We start from the raw sequence: 24,741 nt of genomic DNA on the forward strand, positions 1-24,741 counted from the left end.
GTTCTTTAATAGCACGACAAAGTTTTGGGTTGGGTTTTTTTGAAAGGTTGATTAGTATGATGGGTTTGTTTTTTCCAGGTATGCAGAATTTTTCATCAACCTCAGTCAAGTTATTGTTAAAACTGGTTAATTCTTCAGACTGGATCACTGGCATTTTCAATTTAGCCATCAACATTTCATTTCAGTGCACTTCAATTTGGGTGGAGTGCCAGCCTCTTCAGGCTAGATTTTCTATTGACTGCTATTTTGAAGTAATTAAAACAGAATTGCAGTCACTTTGGTTGAAATTCATTTCACTTCACTTCACGTCTAGGCATTTAGTCATCCAGAGTAAGCCAGTCATTTAGGTTTCCCTTAAAATCAATGGAAAAAAGTAATAACAGAAGACATGATGAATGGAAGTCCAACCCATGACTGTCATTGTGAATACAGATTATGGTTTCCCAGGAGAATGTGGCAGCAAAACATGGGAGGTTAAAAAACCCACAACTCCCCTCCCCCCCCCAACGAAAATCCCCAAAACCCTCCAGTGAATTATAAATGCTGCATTGATATTAGTTTTCACAAATAAAGTTAGCCATCTCACTAGTGGCTCAGCAGCGCTCAGAATCTGATTTCAATGATGTAACAATTCCAGTATAGTTTCAATGTAATTTTTTTCAGATGGGGGTTCCAGTTCTGTAAAAACCTGACTTCAGTGACTGGCTTAGTAATAGCTTTTGGCCTCAGCCTCTGTTTAAACGGCGATGAAATAGGGCCTTAGTGCAAATGGGATTTTAATTACACTCTCACAGCATAATTTATACATTTTTGCTTTTTATAGGGCAATATCTTACAGGGCTCACTTCTGTCTCAGTAATCCTATTTGAGTCCTCAAACAGGAAGAAGGAATTACAAGGCATGTGCCTTTATTCCAGTCTTCTTGGTAAAAGTGAATCAGACCTCTCATTATTCCCACAGCCATCAGGAACTCACATCTCTAATCGTCCTTGTTTAACTCCGCAAACAGGTTTTGCTTTTACATCCAATTATCTGCTCAGCTGATGCTGTTACTACGGATCAGCCCGCTACAGTGCCAGACCCTAAGAAGAAAGAAAGTTATTGGGATTGTTCATTTATTTATGTCTTGCAACATGTGCCTTTGCCTCGTTTCTGCTTGCCTCCACAGAGCCTGCCTCTGCCAGCCTCCTAGGTATTTGGAAGAATATTAATATACCCGCTTTGGATGTGTGAGGGGCTATTAGTTTCCCACACCACCTTGTTACTGCCTCAGTGGGATGACAAGCATACTACAATATTGCTTCTCAACTGTAAATTATGGATGGGTTGAACAACTCCGTGTTTGTTTCATAGATGTGAATATTTAGAATTAGTTCCTTCATCTCCTCTTCAAGCGAAAAACAAAGTTTGTTTTTTCTCAATAAGCTATAGCTTTATACTTAAAATACTTATAGTAATATATTTTAATATTGTCGGATATTGTGCTAGTAAAGACTGAAGTGAAATGGACTTTAAAATTGAGTAAGGCTAGTGATTTTGGTTTTTTTCTTTTTTAAAGATTTGCTTAGACTTCTAACAAAAATCCTTAGTAAATGTTAGTAAATCCTAACATATGCCCCATAAATACAATTTAATCTAACAAACTATATATCTAATTAATTTTATTGTCACATAAGTGTCTGGAAAGCATTCACAGACATGGCCCTTTGATTCAAGCCTGTTGGAGAAACTTTACAAAAACCAGCAGCTCTCCGAAATGCTAAATAGCCTGGGCCCATTTTGGCAGTTTTGGTCTCACATAGGGTGTGTTTGTCCTGCAGGTTCGACCCTAGTGGAAAAAAAGGCAGTCAAGTCAGATTCCAAGTGTATCTTTCATCTACCTGGGCTTCATTTCTCGCATACCCCGCAGTCACTGAATACAGACATTCAGGCAAAATGGAGAGTCTTTTCCTCTTCCAGGATGATTAGCCAGTTCTTTTAGGTACCAGAGCTCATTAGGAGCTCCCTTGCCTCCAGAACCGAGTGAGTTAGAGCTAAAAGCGAAGAACGAGCTCTCTTGATCCCTTCAGTCAGAGCCTTGCTGCATCTTCCTGTTCTCCACAAAAGAAAATCCCAAGTCAGAGCAAAACCTTGTCGCAAAACTAAGAGGATCTTTTTTTCTTCCGGTACTGAATATTGCTCACAAGACAATGAGAATAGCTTGTAGAGGTTAGGGAGGCAATTCCATCTGATGACATGATGCCTATCCTGCCATCCTGCTTGGACTTGTGAAAGAGCTGTTAATAAACGTAAGAATATTGGAAGTTTTGCAGCTTTTAAGCAAGGATCTTTTGTAAGAGTATAACTCCTCTATAGCTCATTATTTCACTAATGCTACCACAAAGTCATTTATTTCAAATACCACAATGTAATTGACATTCGTTAGGGGTAAGTTAGAGCAGCAGACTATTCAAAGCTATAAAGCAAACATTGTACCCCGCCTGTGCTCCTAACTCAAGTATTAAGCGGTGCAATTAATCTGCATTTGCTACTTAATGAGTTTCTAAAATGCAGATGTACTTAAGAATCTTAGTCATAACTCACAGCTTACTTGGACATTAGTCCACATCCCAGCTCTGCCACTGATTTGGGACAAGGCTTAGGTTATTTAGCCTATTAGTGTATTTGTTTTGTTGAAAGTGGACGATACTTCTCAGTCACCCCACAGGGATGTACTAAGACTGACTTTGCTCAAGTTTGCAAAGGGTTTTCAGGTCCTTGGCTTACTGTGTGGAACCGGAATGCAGTACACATGTGCCAAATACTCCTACTATCCTACGGCAACTGGGGACAGATTTTTCCCATACCAGCTCTTTTATTCTGGGACAAATGGCCGCTGAGTCAAGTGGTGATGGGGCGCGTTGAGGACAAGGCAGACAAAATGCAAGCAGAAAAGCAGTTACTCTAATGTGGCAGGAAAACAAAACTAAAACTCCCAGTAAAATCAGAGTCTCTGTAAACAAGAGAACGACATAACCCCTTCTCAGAAGAGTCTTTGACAAGCTGTTGTATTGATAGCTGATTCTGGCAGCTGGCAACTGCAGAATATTAATGAAGCATCGGTACAAGAGCAGTCTGAACGGGTTGATCATTGCTGGCTGAAGTCCACGGTGCATGGTATCAAGATACATTATTTGTCTGTAGCGTTTGCTCTTAGTGTGACCTTGTTGCTTGCTTGCTGCTTTCTCTCTTCCTTTTTTTCTCTTTTAAAATTTCCTTTCCCTTCCTTCCTCCATCCCTTCCTCCTTCTCTCCCTTTCTCTCTTTCATTCACTAGTTCTCATTTGCCTAAGTAAGTTCGAATGTGCTGAGACCTATATAATAGCGTTGCATATCAGATGTTTTGGAAGTGTCCTCTCGCCCTGCTTCTCTCCTATTATTTGGTAGTAGACACACGCAGCTCTTACTACAGTAGGCTATGGTCTCGTTCACTGCTTACATAAATGGGATTTATACAGGGGAGCTAGAAGGAGCTTAGGAGAAAATCCTTGTGTGCAGTCTGACTCGGGGTACGGAGAGGCTGAGCAGCCTCTCCGTGTCTGAGGGAGAAGGGAGATGGACGCCTTCGCTCAGGACGCGCTTCGGTCGCTGTTCGCCTGCTGCTGCCCTGGCGGGGGGCAGGCAGCGTTCCTCACCCGCCGCTTGCCTATAAAAGCAAAGGTACGAGCAGTGCTCGCTCGCTGGCTTTAAGCACATGATGAAATTCATCTGACTGATGAAAAACACGGGTGGTGACCTTTATTTACTCAAGTGCTGCTTTTTTTTTTTTTTTCCTGGCACCATGTCCTTCACATGAACATCATCACACATGCCTGGTTTTATGCTTTCTACTGTTTTTCTTTGTATTTTTCACGGCTCATAATAAGCTGTGAGAGGTCTGAAAAGGCAATTTGCTTGTCACTGCTTCATTCCTCCGTCTTCTGCCTCTTCCCTTGTCAACATTTACACCCACTGATCTAAAATGCTGTTTTGTTTTGGTTGCTAATGGATTTTGCACTTGTCCGTATATTACCTGTACTACTCAAATCTTACCAGTTAGGCTTAGATTAGAGCTAGGTATGTTAATGTGCTAGACTGTTTAGAGGGATTTCAGTTTCAGGGATATTAAGTGCAGATTTTACAGAAGAAAGTGGCTTTAGCTCCTGAGCAGGTATGGGAAGTTTGAGATGTTGGATTTAATGTTCCTGACAAAATGAATACTTTTTTCCTCTTGGTGCAAACGTGGGTTTTTTTCCTTTTTACCTTTTAATAACTGGAGCTAAAATTAGCTATCACCATCATAAAGGAGCATCGGGGAAGCTATTATTAACTCTCCTCTGTGGAATAAACAGGAGGTGTGAGACACAATGATCCAGGCTCTTCTTTGTGACAGCCTAAGGTCTGGTATAGGTTAGCAGCCAGCCTTTTACTGCTGCAGCGTTACAAGCTGGCCATGCAATGGACTTTGCAGGAGTTTGCCTCTAGGCTGAGGCTTAGCAGCAGCCAATGCCCCTTTGCTCCTCTCCTTAATGCCCCCTTAGTTTACTGTGAAGCTTTTGAAGGGAGGAAAGCACCGAGCTGGATATAATGGGATCTTTCCAAAGCACCGATGCCTTAGTGACATTCGGGAACCTTCAGCATTCTTCTGAGTAATGTGGTGTCAGTGATTTTTCAAAGTGGTCGTGTATTATGTTTAGGAAATGGAGTGCTTCTTCAATAAATTGATAATCCCTTTCCATTTTTATGGAGAGAGATGCCTTGATGTTGTGTGGCATTACTAAAATTTATAATAGAGCTAGAAGTGTTGTCATATGAATACGAAATAGGAAAACAAATATGCTGAAACCTTTGAAGTGTAAGAAAACAATAGTTAACCTTTTTTTAGGAAATAACCAAAAGTTTTCTCAGATGAGCAGAACAGCAGCTTTCTGGGACAGATAGCAAACTTCGTTGTTTCCTGTCACTGAGTTCGCCGAAATAGAGTTCTGCTTTTCAGGCCGATTTGAGGGTTTGTGCTTTTGAAGGCAATCGATCATCGCTATGTGTGTTCTAAGTTACAATGGGCTTTCTGAGATACTCTTTGTTCTAATGGGTCCCGATGCAGCAAAACAAACTGGTATTTAATTGCTTTGCCAAAGTTAAGTCTCAGCCACCAGAATTGTCGCTGCTTGTCCAACTTCTTCTAGTGGCAGGCCCAGATTTTCCTCACTGATGTACGTCAGTGGACTAATGTTAAGCTGAGACTAGGATAAGCAGAAACAAAGTACGTGCCAGAGGTTCTTTCTGGACACGCATATAAAATGATTTATATGCTCTGTGTACAGAACAGTAGATACCTATTGCTGCCAGTGGCATATCTGTGTGATACGATGCAGAAACCAAACTACCTGGGCTTTTGCAACCTTGCATATACCCCAGGTGTTTTAATGGTTGATTTAGCTTCCCCCCAGAGGTCTGCAATATCAGGGTGATGGCTACAATCAGCTTCAGGAAAGTGGAGATGCAGAAGTCCAGTGGGCTTCTATCCCAGGGCTAGCCTAGCGATAGATAAACTTAAAAGCAACATTTTGCTCGTTTTGTGGCATATATTGCACGCAGTGCTCCATGGTGTTTACCCAGAAAGTACTCCAGGCACTATCCCGAGAGATTAATATAAGCTGACACAGTTTGGTTTTTAGATTTCGTTAAGGTAATCATATCACTTCCACTGTTAATGCAGTTTGCTGCCAGAAATTGGAATATGCCGTTAAGCGGCATGGAAGAAATCACACAGAGACTTGCTGGTAATCATAAGCATAACAGCAACCTACACACTGTTATCATCCACAGCTTTCGAGACTGGTATGGCAGGAGACCAGTTGAGAGTAATAAGTTGCCTAAATGCCCAAGAAAGAAACAGAGAGGAAGGAGGAATTTTCAGTTCTTACTGTTTGTGTAGGCTGGATTACACAGAAGAAAACACAGGACTCCAGCTCTGTGTTTAATAATAAAGGGATTTGACAGTGGAAAAATCTCAGAATTACCAAATGGATTCTCACTATTGCATATTTCCTAAAAAGGTTGTGAAGAATGTAGAAAGCTTAAGTTTTTAGGCATCAGGATGATAATAACAGTATGAAATTTATTTCAGGCCTAGGAGTTTTAAGAGAATTACCTATGATTTCTTGAGCTGCCTGAATGTGTTGGTTGCACCTCTCAGAACCTCTGTAAGATATCACTCTGGTGGCATCTTTTATGTTAAATTCTGAATTAGAGAATAGCTGTGGAAAGTTTGTGAGGTTATTAGTGAAAGACTTCCTGATGTCTTCTGACATGTGGAAGCGGAGCAAAAATAGTCCTATCAAGCCCCACCTTGTTCCTACAAAGTCATATCGACATCAACTAATATGAAGATGAAAATGTTAAAAATAAGAGTACAATATGGAATTGTAACATTTTGTATTTATTTTATGGATACACGGGGAATTTTATATCTCTGCTTAGAACCTGCTTTTTAGATGTTTTCATGAGATAACCAAGAGATAGCAACAATCCTCAAAAACTGGATAATGACAGCATATGGTAAAAAACTGTGTAATGAATTTATTCCTTGCTGTCATTGCTGATGATTTTGCTCAGGTACTGCTAAATCTTGCTAACACAATGGCATTTACTGTAACTTTACTGTAATTTTTACTGTAACTTTTTCCCATTGTTTCCTGTAAATCCAATTTCCAGGGTTTTTTTTCTGTTTCATTCCTGTGCTGAATCCACACTGTAGATAGTAGAGCTACATAAATTAATCCCCACAAACACACCGCTTTCCAATAAGTGACTAATTGCAAATACAAGTTCAGTGATTGAGATCAGTGATTTGTAACAGTTGCCACATACTGAATAGGATATCGCAAGTATTCTTGCCGTGAGGTTTTTTTGCAGAGCAGATTTTGCTTCTGAAAACAGGTGCTCGTGTTCTGTGGTCCCATGAAAGCTAGAAATTGGTCTCTGCTCTGAGGTTTCTTTATAATCCCTGCAGACGATGATTGAATCCTGCAGCTTGATAAAGAAAGAAAGGAAAACTGTTTGAAACCTTGCTTCTTCTCTTCTTTTTCAGCCTAGTTGGAGAAGAGACAAAGACCAAAAATGCCACCAGCAGCAGCGCCACAGTACCCACCTCCAGATGGAGGTTGGGGATGGGTTGTGGTCTTTGGGGCTTTTATCTCCATTGGATTTTCCTATGCATTCCCCAAAGCCATCACGGTATTCTTCAAAGAAATACAAGAAATCTTCCACACATCATATAGTGAGATAGCTTGGATATCGTCGATAATGTTGGCTGTCATGTATGCAGGAGGTAAGATACTTGTGAAATTTGCAAATACCATCGTTTGGGTTTGGTTTTTTACCTATGGTCCTAAAGCATTTAAAGTTAATTCCTACATCAATTTATCATTATTACCTAAAGAATTTACCAAAATACACGTTTCTTTTTGTATCATACTTTATCAGAGTCCCGGTAGCCTCATCATCCTTAAAGCACTGTTTACTTTCACTTTTAAAACATTTTATATTCTCTCCCTTTTTGTTTTCCCCTTAGAGCCTTTTGTTTGTTCCTTTACCTAATTCTATTTTGCAATTTTGCCCGAAATTCACAGTTTCTGAAAGTCACATTTTCAAAAAAAACCCAGTGCCCAAGTAACTCCTCCTGGGACTGGGGGTACAGTTGCCTGGTTTCCACTGCCTCGATGAGATCTCTCAGTAGATCAGATGATGGAGCTTAAACACAGAAAATTATTATGGCAACTAGGGTTCATTAGTCAGGCATAGGTATTCCTCTGTAGACAGGGGGTTTATATCTCATCCCTGTTTGTCCTAAAATAAAATCCTACTTTCCGGTTAGGCCAAGAGCCATGTTTCATACATGCCATCTGCATAAGAGCTAAGATACAGACAATATTATTCTTGGGACTGAAATAAACAGTGAACATAAAGTCTTTAATATCTTTTTTCTTGTGAGCAAGGAAGTAAAGAACAAGTAAAGAATTTTAAAATATAAAGCCATGTTTAAGTACTAAGTGTCAAACCTGCTTTGGCAGGTTTTGTGTCTATCAACCTCAAAGACTAACTGTAAAATTCAGCTTGATTTCTTCATTCTTTCAGAATATTTTCTCAAGTATTGGTGGGAGCTAGCTGCTACTTAGGCAAAACACTTTTTCAGGCAGTACAGAGGTCTGAATAAGAGGTTATTTCAGGCAATAGAACTGGCATTGCCCTTTCTTTGGATGGCATGAGGTAACCACTTGGAACGTCTCAGACTGCAATGATGGATCAATTAAATGCATACCTTTATATTTATGTGTGTGTGTATGTACATATGTATAAACCTGTATAGATAGAAATGGAAAACTTTGTGCCAATAGCACATAGAGATTCAATATCTTTAATCACTGAAGAGCATCACTCCAATGTTTTTCAGAAGTGGTATCTGTGTAATAATAAAGTACGGTATTATCAGGTCCAGTAAACAACCTATTGAAGGAAGCATAAAGTCTCATTTTTAGCATGGTAGTTTTTTATCTCTGATTTCAACCCACCTAAGTTTTGACACCTGAATGACCCTAGCTCCTTTAGCAGTCAGGGAAAAGAGAAAGGTGCCTGTAGAGAGAAATTCAGGCTACCTGAGCTGTTCTCTCAAAGTACCTGTTTTTCCCCTCTGACTAGAAAAATGAACCTGCAGCCAGCATAGCATTAGCTTAAGTACCTCAGGTAAATATTTTTCAGTTAATGGGGTGGAAAAGTGGATCCTTTTTTCAAATGCTGGCAGAGACAGAGACCTTATAAAGACATCTTGACCGGTGGGGTCAATATCAACAAAAGCTTGCTGTTCAGATATTTTGATCCCATTTTTATTCATATGCTAATAAAGAATCATAAATTATTCATACACTAGTGGAGAATCATAGAGGATTTTATAGGACCAGCAACAATAACCAAGTGATTCACCAAAATTCACCAGGTGAAGTAACTTGAACTAATGCAAGCCAGAGTGGAGTAAAAGAGCAGGTATGTCCCATCACCTCTGGGTCCCCTCTAATGTAGTTGCTTCTTAAGGATGCATCAGCACTTGCACTCGGGAGCGTACATGTGTATTGTGTGCATGTGTACGTGTAACTGTGGAGGCCCCTGGACAAGTGCTGGGCCCACCTGGAACAAGGGAAGAGCACAGATGTTGAAAAGCTGGAGTTTGTTTCTGCTTTCCCTGTGCTGTGACTTTTGACCTGGACCCTTTTTCACCACTTTTTCTGGTTGGAGCTTGATTTTCTAAGGGCGGATTTGCTTTATAGTGCAGGTGCTGTTCTTCTGTTTTAATCTTTGAATAACGTTTAATTTACGCCATTTTTGTCATCTCAAAGTTCACCCAAGTTTTATTAACAGTACAGGTGCAAACCACAGGATGTTTAGCTGTGGTCATTTTTATCTCTGAGGTTCAACGTGCACAACTTTTCATGTAAAATGCAACGCATTTAGTACTTCTGTCTTTTCTCTAATACCTCTTTTACTGTTCTGAGTCCCAGCATACTAACTTCACCTGCACATTGACATTAAAAATTACAAAATTGTTTACTATTCATTCTGCTAACACCTACCCCAGTCACTATGAAGATTATCCGCACAGGAATAGTAGGCAAAGTTGTTTGGATATCTTGTTAGAGACTCGTGCTTTTAAAACGCTGAGAATAACGACCCTGCCTGATATAAACACTCTTTGAAGCCATAGCTTCTCTAGAAGCACTTCCTAAAAAATAGGCCATTTAGACAATCACTGGCAGAATATGAAATAGCAATCAGGAAAAACATTTCTGAAGGAAATCACTCCTTTGTTTTTACTGTCTGAAGGTGGTTTGATTCCTCAGCATTTGATGTGCTATAATATGAAATACACGTTCAGACCATGAGTACAAGGTGTATTGTTTACTATGAAGTGCGATACGTACGTCTGCGATGAACACTCTGTTCATCATACTACTAATTAAGGTAACCTGAAAACATCTAAGATCTGTCATCCTCATTAGAGCTTAGCATTCAACTTATTAATCATCACAGTGGGGTCAGTGAGTAAGTTCGAGCCTGTGCAGACACTCTTCGCTTTGGAGGCTGCAGCCTCTTGCAGTAATTAGCTGGCATCTGTGTTTCAGTAACAAGGTATTAACTTACCTTTCAATGCCTGAGGAAAAAAAAAAAAAAAAAAAGAAACTAATAAAAGGCATCCAGTAAGGAGCTAAAAAATGTTAATTATGTTTATCACTTACTTCATACTTAGAATAAATGGCATTAAATTATAGCAGACCATCTGGCAATCCATATGGTCTCCTGCAGTCCTGGTTAATTCCAGCAAATAGGTCAAGCACAGCATTCACCCCGTTAGGAAAGCACTAAGCAGAGGTGACAAATCTGATAAATCAATATGAAACTCTTTTCCCCTCTCAATCTGGCATAATATGCGTTTTCATACTGGTTTTTGTTGGGTTTGGGGGTTTTTTTGTTTGTTTTGTTTGTTTTCTTAAACTCCGCCCCCCCCTCCAATCTTCTGGATGTTTGTTGCTGTTTACTAAAAAGCCATCCCAAAAAGCAGGATCCTGTGATGTGATCAAGGTTACAGGTATTGCACAGCCTCTACTGTTCAGCCTGTGCTTGAAAAAAGCATCCTCTGGAGAAGAGCAATAGTTCAGTCTCCATGGCAACTCCTTCTTCTGCCTCTCCTGAGCAGAGACTGTCAATTGTATTAAATTAAGGGTGATGGTTTTGTGATGGGCTGCTACACCCAAGGGACTGTGGCTGAGCCCACCAAACTTGCGTTACTGGAGGACAGAAGCTGGGATAAAATGGAATTAATTGAGTTATCCTGACAGGGCAACCTGTGTTTCTGTATGTGCATGAACACATATGTATATAAAATACGTGTGTGTGTATGTATTCTTATATACATAAGCTATATATGTGTTAATACATTTATCGAGCCGTATTTATGCTCTAACACCCACAAGCACTAAGGAATTCAAGAAAAAGATCAAATACATTTGACCTCAAGTTCTGTCAGTTCATTCTTCTCTTTTTCAAAACTTCACCTCTCACACTGCGCAGCGGTAACAGCCAAAGGTGATTAGAGAACTTCTTATCGGAGCTCGATCTGTTTCCAGTAAAAATGTTTTCATTGCTTTCAGTGTAGGTTTGATAGGAGCCTTAGTGGCAGCTATGAAAAAGCCATGTGACAGGTCCGGTGATTTCAGACACATCTGACCTTGAGTTTTAGATTTCCTTGGGGAAAAAGCAGTTGGTTTACTTGTCTTTAACTTGTTTTCTGTCATTTTTCCAAGGACAATTTCAGTTTGGGGGTTTCGTTTCTTTGTTTTGTTTGTGGGTTGTTTATTTGTTTGGGTTTTTTTCCAAAATAACTTTTTGGGAGTGACACTGCGTTATAGAGATTAGCCTGAGAGCTGCTAAATCCTTCAAGCCATACTCAGCTGTGAAATGTGGGGTAATTTTGCTGGTCTGAAGTTCAAAAAAGAAAGGTCCATTTAAATTCTAGATGATATTTCTAAGTAAATAATTTAAAAAGCACCTTTGGACCCCTTTTGAAGAAAAATGCTATATAAGTGTAAGTAGTGGCCATTACCATTTTTCAGAACATGCTTATAATTAAAAAATGAAGCAATAAATAGCTTCCTCTCTCTTCTTCTGTATTTCTTAAGTTATTCATGTTTGAGGTTAAATATTTCCAAACCCTTAAAGGATTTTTCAGGTGACAACACAAAGGTAACCTATAGACAAATCCTCATTTTGACTTTGTCAAATACTAATTTGGAAAATAACATATCATATGGTATGTTCAAAATATTTGTGATTTTATCTCAGTGGGTGTTTTGGTGATATTGCTGTGAAGATGAAATGGCGTGCACAGTGGAGATGACAGTTGCAAAATCCATGTAACACAAACAACAGATGGTTATGGATTTTTACTTTTGGACAGGACCTGGGCTCTTACACTTCTTCCTCCCCGGTAACGTTTTCTTATGTTGGTTTTACAAATACTGGCACAAGGAATTCAGTGGCCATGTATAAGGAGATGGAAAAGCCTTCTTAAATTGACCTATGTCCTTTGTTGTCAGGGACAAGCGTTTTTCTCCATCAGAATATGCAAAGTGTTGAATTTTAATAACCTCATTTAGAGTGTCCTTGAAAGCAGAACTTATCAACTTTCCAAATGCCTCATGGGCACGAGGGAATACTTCACATTTAGCCTAAAATATATGTAAAACATCTATGTCTAGTTAATTTGAGACTCGCAGATAAAGGAAAAGAAGTCATAATGGGGTGCCACAAGAACAGAGCATTTTGACTCTCACTAGCAAGTGGAGATAAGCACAAAAAAGAGGTATCAAGAATAACAAAACTATTATAAATTTACAGTAGTTCAGTTTTCAAAAAAGAAGACCTGAATGCTAAGGGAGCCTGGTAAAGCCTCTGAAGGATAATACAGCCACTTGTTTCGTTTCTTGGAAGACTCTGAGTTTTAGTAAAACTGTACTTTCTAGGGCAGAGTTCTGCAGGAGCAATGGCTGTTTTAAACAGAGACCTTCCCTAATGTTTACAAAACACTCTTTAAAGTGGTCACGGGAAGAGAGATGAAAAAAAAGCAGATCTGTTGTAGGTGGGTTTGTACATTGTTTTCAAACAGGTTTGTCGTCCTATCTACAGGAGCAAGCTGGTTTTTGACTCTGCAACTTGTTATGTTTGGCTGAACAGATAAGATCTAATTGTTAAATATTCAGTGCTGTTTGGGGATCTAATTTTGTCAAGTTTTCATGAAACATAGTTTTTACTGGGATTTACTGAGACACCCTCAGGAAGCCAGTCTCAAAGTTAAGGACGTGCTGCCACTGGGAGAATTAAGGGGTTTTTGTCTGCTATCGTACACTTACATTAATTTTGAATAATTGTCAGAAAGACATTACGTGATGAAGTATTACCACTGTGCTTCTGCCAAGCTCTTTCTGTGTCCAAACCGGAGGTTATTAGTAATGATTTGATGCATATCAAAGAAATATAGAAAAATATAGAAATAAATTTAATTAACTCAAGCCCTTTACTAAAACAGTTTTCATTTACATACAAGTAGGCAACATGGATTACCTAACGAACGTTAGTTAAGCACTCTTTTCCTATTTATGCTTTGTATTTATCTTGATCTCCATTTGGTTTTATAGACAGGGATTTCTATAAGTAAAGTAATGAGTATGGACAGCTTTTTTATCTGCAAAGATTTCTTTTTTCTCTCCCACTTAGTTTCAAGTAATGGGTCAAAGTCAAACAATAATAAATAACATGCATCATAAAATACATTTTCCAAGGGGCTAAAACTTTGGGTTTGTTTAAGAAAGATATCAAGCGACAAACTTAGGCCTTTGATATGTTCACTGAGCTTGTAATACTTTGACAAAAGAATGCTTATTTTGTGTGTACTAATAGCGCTGGATTAGTTCCCATATAGTTTTTCATATCGCTGGATCATACAATGGTTGTATTTGTGATGTGTGCCGGGTAATTCAAAGGTAATGAAACAATGGTCTAGCACAACTGGGTATCATGAGATATTTAGGCAGATACCAGAGAAGAACTGTGGGGAAGGAAAAGTCTGTGTATACCATTGTAGTCACACCAGCACTTCAACTGAAATAATAAACCCAGCACTTTACAAAGAACTTATTATAGAATTGTACTGGTCCATTGTTTTGGAACGTCTAAGAACTATTCCCTTGTTTATTTTGAAGGGAAACAGAGTTGTACCGATACGTTTAGAAGATATTCCAAGCCAGCATCAAATAGCAACAGCTGAGACTTTTACTGTGATTCATAAAGAGATGTAGACCTATAGTCATCAACAGAAGTAAGTGGACCAGGGACTTAGTGACAGGCTTATGCTGATGCCAGGGGAACTACAGAGATCAAAGAATGAGGTGGTTTTCAATTGTCTTTTATGATTATTTTAAACACTCTTTTAATTGATTAACTGGTTTTGAAGATTTTTGCAGAGAGCACATATGACATATGTAGATAAACTTATATACCATATGAAGAGTTTTTGATCAGTCAGAACCTTTTCATCCAACGGTGACATTCTATTAAGATTACGTATGCCAAAGAGCACAAACGACGGCAGCTATAGTAAGTAATGTTTCATTGGTGCATACAAGCAAAAGAAAAGCTTACCTTTCTTTTCCAGAAATTTTGGCAGGTTTTTTTTCAATTGTCAAGAAACAGTTAAACATTTTCACACAGTTTTACCTGACTTTTGTTTGGGTGAATAAGTAATGTGACTAGACAACCAAATGAAAGAATGTGATTAAAATAGGGGACTGTCTTGTGAAATAAGGTGTTGATTTCCTCATCTAGTTCAAACACTTCCTGCAACGCTTTCCCACTGATGATGGGAACAGGTGCCTGTTTGGTTTTCCATGTGTACTGCTTTGGAACACTTACCATTAAGTGCTTTGACTTTTAGGAAACTTTTTAACAATAGTCACTCAAGATTATATGGACAGGATTCATGTATTTAGTCTTCCTCAGCATAGGCACCTACATCTGATCCAGTTGCCTCTACATCTTCTGTTGTCATTCGGTAAAAATGGGAGTCTCTGATTCAACCCTTCCTCAATTACATGTCCAAAACACATCAAATAAATCATGGTTTAGAAAGACCTCCCTGTCTTTTGAGTGCTAAAGGAATCTAGAGGAAGGGTCCCGATGCCCATTTTGCACAAGTCTGAGGTGATGCCACCCTACATGATTGTTGCCCTATACTAATACACCGTATTTCGCTCCCTAGAGACCTTGAAATCTAAGAATGTTCCTGTCAGAGATATGCACCCATGTGCAACAACAGATCCATTGAAATTCATAGTAATGAATGACAACTTTAACTGACAATGTTATGCTCTTATCAGAGACATGTAAACTAATTGCCTGGGACTCCATTCCGAGTATGGGCGCTGTGGTGCTAATCCTTCAACATGTGCTTAGTTTTAAATACCTCAGTGATGTCATAAAGGTCAAAGTTAAAATACATTTTTCACCTGCTTAAAGTCAACATATAAACATGTTTATATATTTATGCAAATATGTTTATCCAAAGGTGTTTGTAACATCAAGATCTCTTGACAGTGTACTTTCAATGACTTAAGTGCTCCCAGAGGCACTCATTAAAATCTCATTTTTATTTATGTCAGCCTTAAAAATACATTATACATAAATGATTCATGGCTTTTCCCCAAAATAAAATATAAATAAAATATAGAAGATTAGCTTTGAGGATTTACAGTATTTGAGCAAAACTGACAGTGTTCATTTATTAAAGTAATCATTTGATTAAACTTTTGACTTGTTTGTCAATAAGCTTATCTCTGCTTCATAAAAAAACATTTCTTTTCTATTATGGACACAAGTACAATTTGATCTTAAGTGTGAGTCTCCTACCTTCAGTTTTAATTTATTGGATTCCACAGTGTTCCAGTGCTGCAAAGTGCACTGAGCAGTGGAGAATCAGGCACGGTGACTGTAAGGATTGTTCTGATTATTCACTGAAGCAACAAACTATGTAACAAAACACTTTCACATAGTGACCTGAAATTGTATGATCCTCACGTGAGGACAGAATATAGTCAACATCAGAGGTGCTTGTAAGGGGCTGATGGCCTAAATAATAATTTTTTGATTAACACATTTTTATTGTCATAGAAAGTTACAGAAAATCTAAAAATAAATTCAAAAATGTTTGACAAAAAACCCCACCACAATCCCCTCCCTCCTATGGGCTGGAGTTGCCGAAGGACTACACCTCCCAGAATGCGATGGGGCAGTTCGTCTCAGAGTGAGATCCAATGTGTGTTATGGGACTGCATATACAATAACGAGCAACAGAGCCCAGCAATTTGGCTTATACTACATTAACAAACTGTAGCGCTGCAATTCTTTTTAAGACGGTTTGGTAATGAAATGCAATGTAGTACCAAATGACCTGAAACAAAATGTCTGCAATTATTTTGAAAAGCTAAGAGGAAGAATTAGATCATGAGAATGCCAGATAGTTAGTTATATTTCAGATTTGTTTATTTGTATGACAGAAGACGTTTGAGATATTTCAGAGTGATTATTTGAAGAGTTTTAATTCAACTGAAAATTCTGAGACTTGAAATTTTTATTTCAGCTTGGGAATAAAATGGATGTTAAAGCATAAGAGTTTTTCATGCAATGCTAGTTCTAATTTTATGTATTGTTCCTTAAAAATCAAATACCGTGTCACAAAGATGGTACATGTGGGAGTGATTCGCTTGTCTTTCACACAGTGCCATAGTTTATACCTGTGCGAAGAGTGTGCAAGGTTATATAAACCATTGCCATTGTGATTTAGAAGCTTTTTATATTTACTTACTCAAATGTAAACAGTAACCTGAGTGCAAAGCACTTGACCCTGTGCTCAGAGAAACAGAGCTGAAGTGGCATATGGGATTAAGGCAAGAACAAATTTGTGTCATAGAATTTCTTCTGGATCATTTCTCCCAGTGTTATAAAACATTTACTTGACAAGGTGTTCAGATATACATATTGCCTAGATCAGTCAACTTTCTAACCAATTGCCTCTCAGTAAGATGTATTAAAACTTACTCCAGAAACACAGTTCTTCCTGTGGGAAGAAAATAATTCTTTCATTAGTAAACCTAAGTAATATTCTCCTCACAGGCACACAAGTTAAATCCTCGCAGAAGCGGGTATATTTTATTGGATTATTTTAATATATTCTGGCTGAAGAATATCAACATAGCTCCTTAGATGAAAGGTGGCTCCAGGAATGCATGATGTTCAGGCAGCATCTGTAATATAAATCATGAGAAGCCTGTATTTTAATGGGCACTAATTTATTTTGAATTTATGATGCATCACAATCATTAGAAGTAAGTTGCTTGACATTACTTGGTGGAGAATAAGGTTTCTGCCACTGGTGGGTTGTTTTACTTCTTCACACTGGGTAAGAAAACATGCCTGGTTCAAAAGCCACACAAATATTATCTACAAGTGCAATAAGATGGCACTAGGTCACCAAACTGCTTCGTGTTGCTTTGTGCAGCAGAGCTCAAATATTCCTTGTTCATGCAAGCAGACTTCATCTAGACTTCCCCTACCCCTCCACCCCCCCATTTTCAGAAGACCTTGTCTGTGGAGATCTGTCCTCTGCTGCTACAAGGGAAAGGACGGCATGCAGAACATCGTAGATGACGTTTCCTCTCTAGTCCGTGCAAAACACAAACGCCATAAAGGCATTTCCCCACCTCCCTCATAATATATTCCTTTTCCACTGCTTAAGTCCCAGCCTTCCTCTACTATTTTTTCATGATTCTTTCACTCTGCACTTGGTCATATTTTATGAAATACTGTTTTCATAGGGAAAGGCGTACTTTCCGCCTCATTAAAAGAAATCATCACGTCTTGGTCGATTACAGTCCATGGAAAGTGCATTTGTTGATCCAGTCCACAAAAGCAGTGGCATGTGACTATACATAGGAAACAGCTACAAAATTGAAAGACCCATCAGGTAAAGCTCTTTCCATTGTAGATGGAAATCTAAAAGTGTCAACCTGATGACAAATTCAATTCTGATGACAGAAAGTATGTGAGGTGGGTAGGGTAATATGCAAAGATAAACTGGCATCTGCTCAGATAATGTACAGATTAAAAAAAAGTATCGGATTTCTCTACCCAATTTTATTGGGTAGAGTGTTAGTCTCAGGCGTGTGTATTTTGCTGTAAAAGGCTAGGGAGAAGCAAGGAAAAAAGAAAGAGGAGAGATGAGATTAGAATTAATTCTTAAATTATTGATTAATCAGTAAATATTTTCCTGAAGATTATTATTTTTAAAAAGCAGTTAAATATGGGTTGTCCAAAGTGTAAGGAAATTGGAAAATGCTCTGATCTGAAGGGACACTTTCCAAATTCTGGAACTGTTCACTAAGTTGTCTCCAAAGGTTCCGCCTCCTCTAGGGTGTAATAAAGGCTACTGATTCAGGCACAGCTGACATAAAGAAACGCGTTGAAAGATGGAAAACATGACATAAATCTTGTACCTATTGTTGATCAGGAGGATATTCTGTTGGTAACTTTTGGGTTTTCATTATTCTAGTTTGGATTTTTTTCTTCATGTTTCTAGCCATTTGACACTTTATATTGCTTTTAGTCTTTTGGACCTGGAAGACAAAATATTCAGTGTTACATTTATATATCATTCTATAATTAAACAGATTTTTTGAATATACAAACATGGGGTTTTTTTCACTTGTCTGAACACAGGGAAAAAACCTACAAATGAATCCACCCAAATATTCTCCTTTTAATTGACAACTGAATGTAGTTGTGTCTCCCCTCACCCCCACCCCAGTTTCTTAGTCTCCTCTTTTGCAAAATACTGGGAAAAATGCAAATTCTGTACCTGGTATGATCCCGTTAATATACTATCATTGTCTGCACTTACACTCTAAATACTTCAGGTGCCAAAACCTAATGACAATGATCAGTTCCCAGTTTGTATGATAACTTTGAATCACAAATAAGTTCCTTCCCCCTCCTCTTTCCTTTTCCCTTTTCCGTCCCCTCCCTATTTCCCCTTCCCCCTTCCCTCCCTCTTCCCATTCCCCCAGTATGTTGTGAACTAAATATTATTCACATATGTTTACATTACACAGTTCTTCAGACAGGATCTGATTTACGGGCTGTAAAGGAGTTTGGGAAATTCCTACTCTTTTCTTCTAATTGCTACCACTTAAAGTCATCATATGCATTTTATTAGATATTATTAAAAATACAATTATAATGAAAATAATGATAAAATAATGTTTTAGAAAGATTTTTCTATAAAGTACATTTTTAGCTTAATGATACATATGTGTCAAATAGCAAATGGATTTGGAAATAATCTTACAATGTTATTGGCAATGACCTAAATATGATGATTTCTCAGGACACTTCCAAGTTATAAATACATCCAGATTTATACTTTGTGTTACATATATTCTGAATATGTAGATGAGATTTAATGATCCACTCATGATCCATAATTCACAGTAAGTGGTCCACAGAAACATCATAGGTAGTAGACTGAGTATATTCAATTTGAAGTTTAATTATACAGTGCAAAATTGACACCAGAAAGGAATATGATAAAGGAGGAACTAGGAAGAAACATGTATCTTGTGCCTTCTGAAATTACATATTATTGCCTGTAACAATATATAAGGAATCATTTCCAAGTTGAGTTAGTTATGATATTATTCTGGAAGAAAACAAACTGTAGGATGATGTGCAGCGTAAAAATGGGATATTGTGTGAACATTAATATGATGGCCAATTTGTAGAAGACAGAGAAATCCAAATGACAATATTAATCTTAACTGGAGTTGGCTGAATTTTTCACAGTGAATGCGTTATCTGAAAAATGTAATGGTTTGAGTTACGGAGAATATACCCTACATTCATAAGAATTACTAAATAGCCTGTGCAAGGTCCTCTGAAATTGTTTGCTATGACTTTTTCCTCTCTGTGATGTCTGTTAGCCTTCCAAATGACAAAGTATTGTTCTGCTTCCAGGAAAAGTAATGAATGATAATAAGGAATAATAAATAGGAAGTGGTGAGTAATTAATATTTATGAATATTGTGTTCATATGTGCATACACAGATTTGTAGAAAAGACAGTCATTACTCAAGGAGGAAGAAAATAAAAAGGGAAATATTTGTAACTAGCTAATAACATGGTTTAGGAAAATGTCTATGAAGAATTAAAACAAATGTTTGCAAGGACTGTTTGTTCTGTGGGGTTTTTTCCTTCCCAACAACTAGCTCTGAGATTAACAACATATCTCTTATTTTCAAGTTGCTATAATTGTAGTTGTGACAACGGTACGCTGTAACCTCTTGTCTTTCTCTTCAGTTTTATGATCTGCAACAATACAGAAAATCGTCCTCCCTTTGTAACAGCAGAATATGCAGAACTTGTTTGGCAATCTGGTGCACGCAGTTAGCAAGCTGTAAAGACGATTTTTATAGCTGAAACTGTAATCTGCTTTGGCAAGATACAAAGTACTAAACACGAAGTCTTCTTCCATTACAAATTTTCAAGTTCTTTGAACTTGGAAGAATGAGTTCAGAAATTTCCACGTGAAAAATACTTACAAATGGGATGAGTACTTTCTATTATCTTAGGAACAAACAACTCATTTATATCATTAGGAGTCCAGAAATCGGCTGAGGAAAAGCGGTAGGGTTTGGGGGCTTTTTGTGTGTGTGTGTTCGTGTGAATATGTAGTCTCTGTGTCTGGGCATCGCAGTTTTTTAGTAAGATTACTTTTGAGACAGATAGAAAAAACAGAAAAACTAGAAAAACTAAAACTCGGTTTAGCATTAATTTTCCTTCGTTCCCTGAAAACAGACATATTGGATAGGATTAATTTTAATCTTTTCAGAAATGTGATGCTTTTTTCGGTACAAGGACTCAAACACGGATATTGCCAAATGGAACAAAGTCTTTCACTTGCAACCATCCACAGAGAAAGAAGGAGCAGCCACTGAGATGAATGGATAATAATTCAAGGATGAGACCTCTGGAAGAAAATCACTAAATATTTTCATTGGAGCATAGTTAGAGCTATGCCTCCTGAAGTTCCTAGTGAAACCCTGAACAGGATGTAAATTTAGTGAAGTTTATTATTAATTCCTTCATATTAACTACTGCTATAAAGGATTACATTTACTAGTGTGCATATATATATCAGTATTATTATCTTTACTGTATTTCTGGTGAGGAAAAATGAGTAAGTCCTTATTTGGTTTTTCATTTAAAGAAGTAACCTTTAATGGCACAGGTTCATTCTGCTTGTCAACAGCATTATTATTTAAGTGAAATCCTCAACACATTTTGGGGGTCTGAAAAGCTGTTTTAAATTTAGATACATGCAAGCCTGTGAGGCCTCTGAATACTAAGCTTTAAAAATTCATTGTCTTTTCTTCTGCAGGAAACTTTCATTAATTCTTCCCAGTACCTCATATTTGCCACTGAATTTTCTAATGTTCATGTTGATACACTACGTGACATTTACTGCTTAAGTTACAAGATGGTTGCATCGGTTTTCTGAGAAGAAAAGACCATTTATCTGAGAAGACCATTTGTGATGCACATATTGTGCTGATGCTATTTCCAGCTATCCCCATTACAGAGGCATGCAGGCCACTTTGTGAAAAAAACGTGCCTGGTGTTACAATGTCTCTATTTAGATACATCTCTCTTATAGGTGCTTTGGTTCCATCTCCTCATTAGCTTGTTCCCTCCTTTCTTCATGTTTCTTGCCTTTTTCCAAGTTGGCAGACTAGTTTTTGCGAATGTCTGAAGGTAACAGGAATACAAATATAAGGAAAGTTTAAAAAAAAGCGCTGAAATATTTTGCTGCATCTGACTTCATTTCACAATAAATGTGTCAATGTGAAATCTGGGCAAGCAATTTTGAGACAGAAATTTTTTTGTAGTCAGTGACCATAAATGCCTCTGAAAACTGCTGTGTTCAGCCGCTCATAGAATTACACTCATTTCCTATTAAATATTATAAAGTTTCATATTGCTAATTTAAAAAAAAAAAGTCATAAATCATCTTAAAGTCCTCTGCTTTGTGATCAAGTGTTTTAACCTCTCATGAAAAAAAAAAAAATTTGTAGCAGAGCATGCAAAAGATAATTAATATAAAGCATCAATATGTATCAATGTAAATAGTAATGAGCATGGCTCCTCCTTGATTAAAAACTGGGCAGTTTTCCAACTTTTTAAAATTCATAGATATAGAGTAATTTTCTAAATTGAAGATGTTTTCTAAATTATATGGTCCATAACTCCATACACATTGGCACCCTAGAAAACAAGAAAAGAACCAGTAAGCCAGTCAACAGCTTTAATCAAAATACATAATGCCCTCAGTTCCTGTCTCTGATGTGTCACTGGGGGAAAAAAACCTGAAATACCAAAAGAGATCAAGGATCTCTCATTTCTACAGAAAAGCAATTTATTTAGAGCAAGCGCCAGCACCACTTATCACTTATTTTGTTTCTTCTGAAGATTTCAGGACAAAGGCAGCTCATATTTGCAGCCGGGCGTCCACGTTCCTGAGTTGCGCACATCAGTTCTAAATCAGCAGATGTAACCTTTTGGGAGGAGAAACCACGAAGCGGCAGCCCGTGTGTTGAGGCACTCTACCACCAGCCAGGCTGTATTTCTTATAAAAGTCCTAAGGAATAGCTGAAGGTCAAATTAATCCTCATTAGTAATCAAAAGATAGAAACTTAATAGGATTCAAGGATCCTTCAGGACACGAGTGAGAATGCGTGCATGACACTGAGGAAATATAGTCAGAGGAGGGGAAGCGGTGAGCAAAGTGTGATGGATGGTCGGACGACCGACTGCTTCTTGCCCGGCATGCCGGGCTTTCAGCTGCCGAGCTACCTTAACTCATGGTTTAGCAACACTAACTCAGTGGTAGCCATTTCTTTTCAGTGATATTTATTGCAAAAAGCATTTTCTTTTTTTCTTTGCTTTCTGTCAAGGTTACTATATTATCTAGGTTTATGGAATCAGTGCAGCCAGTTGTAAATGTTACATGAAATAATAGAAAAAAAAATACTGCCAAATGCACAGAGGAAGTTTTCCAGTGACTGTTGAACTACGTTACCTTTGTTGCTGTTACACAAACACATAGGACATGTCCGAAATGCAGGTTACCGTTCCCAGAAATGGGATAAGGAATCTAACACAAAAATAGTTGCATGACATTTTCATACTTTCAAATTCATCAATACTTTTTTGGATTTTTTTTCTGTCTGCCTTCTCTAGATGCCTATCCAAGAGTACTAAAATTATTTAGCTGAAGGTTTTTGAACTACGGATAAGACTGTCATAGAAAGCTCAGTATTTTGACTTAGTCCTGCTTGAGAAAAGCAGCATATTTTTAAAGCATTTTCCAACTTAATGAACAGGTTTTAAACATGATCAGAATCAATTTTGAGTTGCTTTTCCTCTAGGTGCCAGAGATGACATTCCAGCAGCAGTACTAAGTACTTGCTTAAAGTGTTTGTGGTTGAAGGAGCTGTTTTAAAGTGAAAGATAAGGCTCTACTTTAGCAAAATATTGGGGATTCTTTTCCAAACAAAGCAAATTACCTGCTGCAAGTGGATTTTATATTTTGTAACAAAAAAAAAAAAAAAAAAAAAAAGGAAAATAAAAAGAAAAAGAAAAAAAAAAGAAAAAGAGAGGAAAAGAAGAAAAAGAAAAAAAAAAGAAGAAAAAAGAAAAAAAGACAAAAAAGTAAAAAAGAAAAAGAAGAAAGAAAAAGAAAAAAGGAAAAACGGAAGAAAGAAAAAAAAAAAGAAGGAAGAAAAAAAAAGTCTCACTGATATTAACAAGTAGCTTATCCTAATGTTAATTCTTGGAGCTCCTCAGGCTTTTCCAGCCTTGTAAGAAACAGAAATAAAAAATAAAGCCGGACTGGAAAGATAGCTGCGTTGTCTCTGCAGAGCAGGTGGCTAAAAATGTACTTGTGTTTAAATCACTTGACTTGACAAGATGCAATCTACAATATTGCATTAGTGCAACTTGAAATATTATTATTGCATTTATTTTCAACTTTTTTCAGCAATTCCCTTTATTTAAATAAATGTCATATTGTTTAGACTGAGTCATTTCAGGTTGCTTTGTATCAATGACATTATGAACACTGTGTGACATTGTCAGTGAATGTTTAAAAAATTACCTCTATATCAGGAAGGTTCACCTCTAGTTCCATACTAAAAATAGTGCAGGTAGCAAAATAAAAAGCATAAATGTACTGGCTGTATGTGAAACAAATTATGGATATGGATGGTCTTTAATTACATCATTGTACTATGGCAGTGAAAAATCAAACCAGAACAAATAAATTAAATACTAAAACCTAGGTTATATACTTTTTAAAGAAACTTTCATTCCTACAGTGAATATAAATATAGAATAGACCCAAAGATGACGTCTTTATGGACATAAAAGACACTTATGGCAGCTTGATACTGCTACAAACCAATCCCTACTATTGCAACCATTCTGGCTAGTTATTACACACTTAAGTTGCGGAACATTTTGTCATTCCTCACTGAAAGTGGTGTCTATTTACGGGAGAACGTCTAAAGTAAATATATTCTTTTTCATTTTGGTAAGAGAAAAACTGATGGAAAAGAGAAAAGGCAGCAAGAATTCTAGTGTCCTAGATTCTCTTCCTTTTATAAATTAATGGAGTGTACCTAATACGTTTGGACTTATAAATGTTATTCTACCTGAGAGCTGAGCAAGATACAGATTTTATGTCAAATAAATCTTCCTTTATTCTATTTCATGGCCTTAAAACTGATCTGCCTCTACTATTACCTCAACGTATTATGAAATGGAAATACTGTTAGCTGGTTTGCATCCTTTAAGCTTTTAGAGATACTAGATATAAAGTTGTTGCAGTGTCTCCAGAGTCAGATCATGTTTTGAAGTGTATATTTTCTTAGGGCTGAAAAAAGTGAATAAGTGGATAGATGTGTGTACATAAGTGTGTGTATCTCTGAGAGTGTAGCTATATGAGAAAGAATAT

At 37.4% G+C, this 24,741-nt stretch overlaps 1 protein-coding gene across 3 annotated transcripts in view; it reads left to right on the plus strand.

The window, feature by feature from the left end:
* The window catches only part of SLC16A7 (solute carrier family 16 member 7), an 81,426-nt gene that overhangs the window by 41,341 nt on the left and 15,344 nt on the right, over positions 1-24,741 (plus strand). For 2 of the 3 annotated variants that reach the window (XM_049814164.1, XM_049814163.1), the window contains exon 2: positions 7,111-7,350. In XM_049814164.1, the coding sequence (XP_049670121.1) occupies positions 7,140-7,350 (211 nt within the window). In that variant the 5' untranslated portion in view covers positions 7,111-7,139. Of the gene's footprint in view, positions 1-3,582; positions 3,699-7,110; positions 7,351-24,741 lie in introns of those variants that run through there. The other variant, XM_049814166.1, reaches the window with a different exon arrangement.

Source organism: Accipiter gentilis, chromosome 11 (genome assembly GCF_929443795.1).
Source record: "Accipiter gentilis chromosome 11, bAccGen1.1, whole genome shotgun sequence".
NCBI classification, from domain to species: domain Eukaryota; kingdom Metazoa; phylum Chordata; class Aves; order Accipitriformes; family Accipitridae; genus Astur; species Astur gentilis.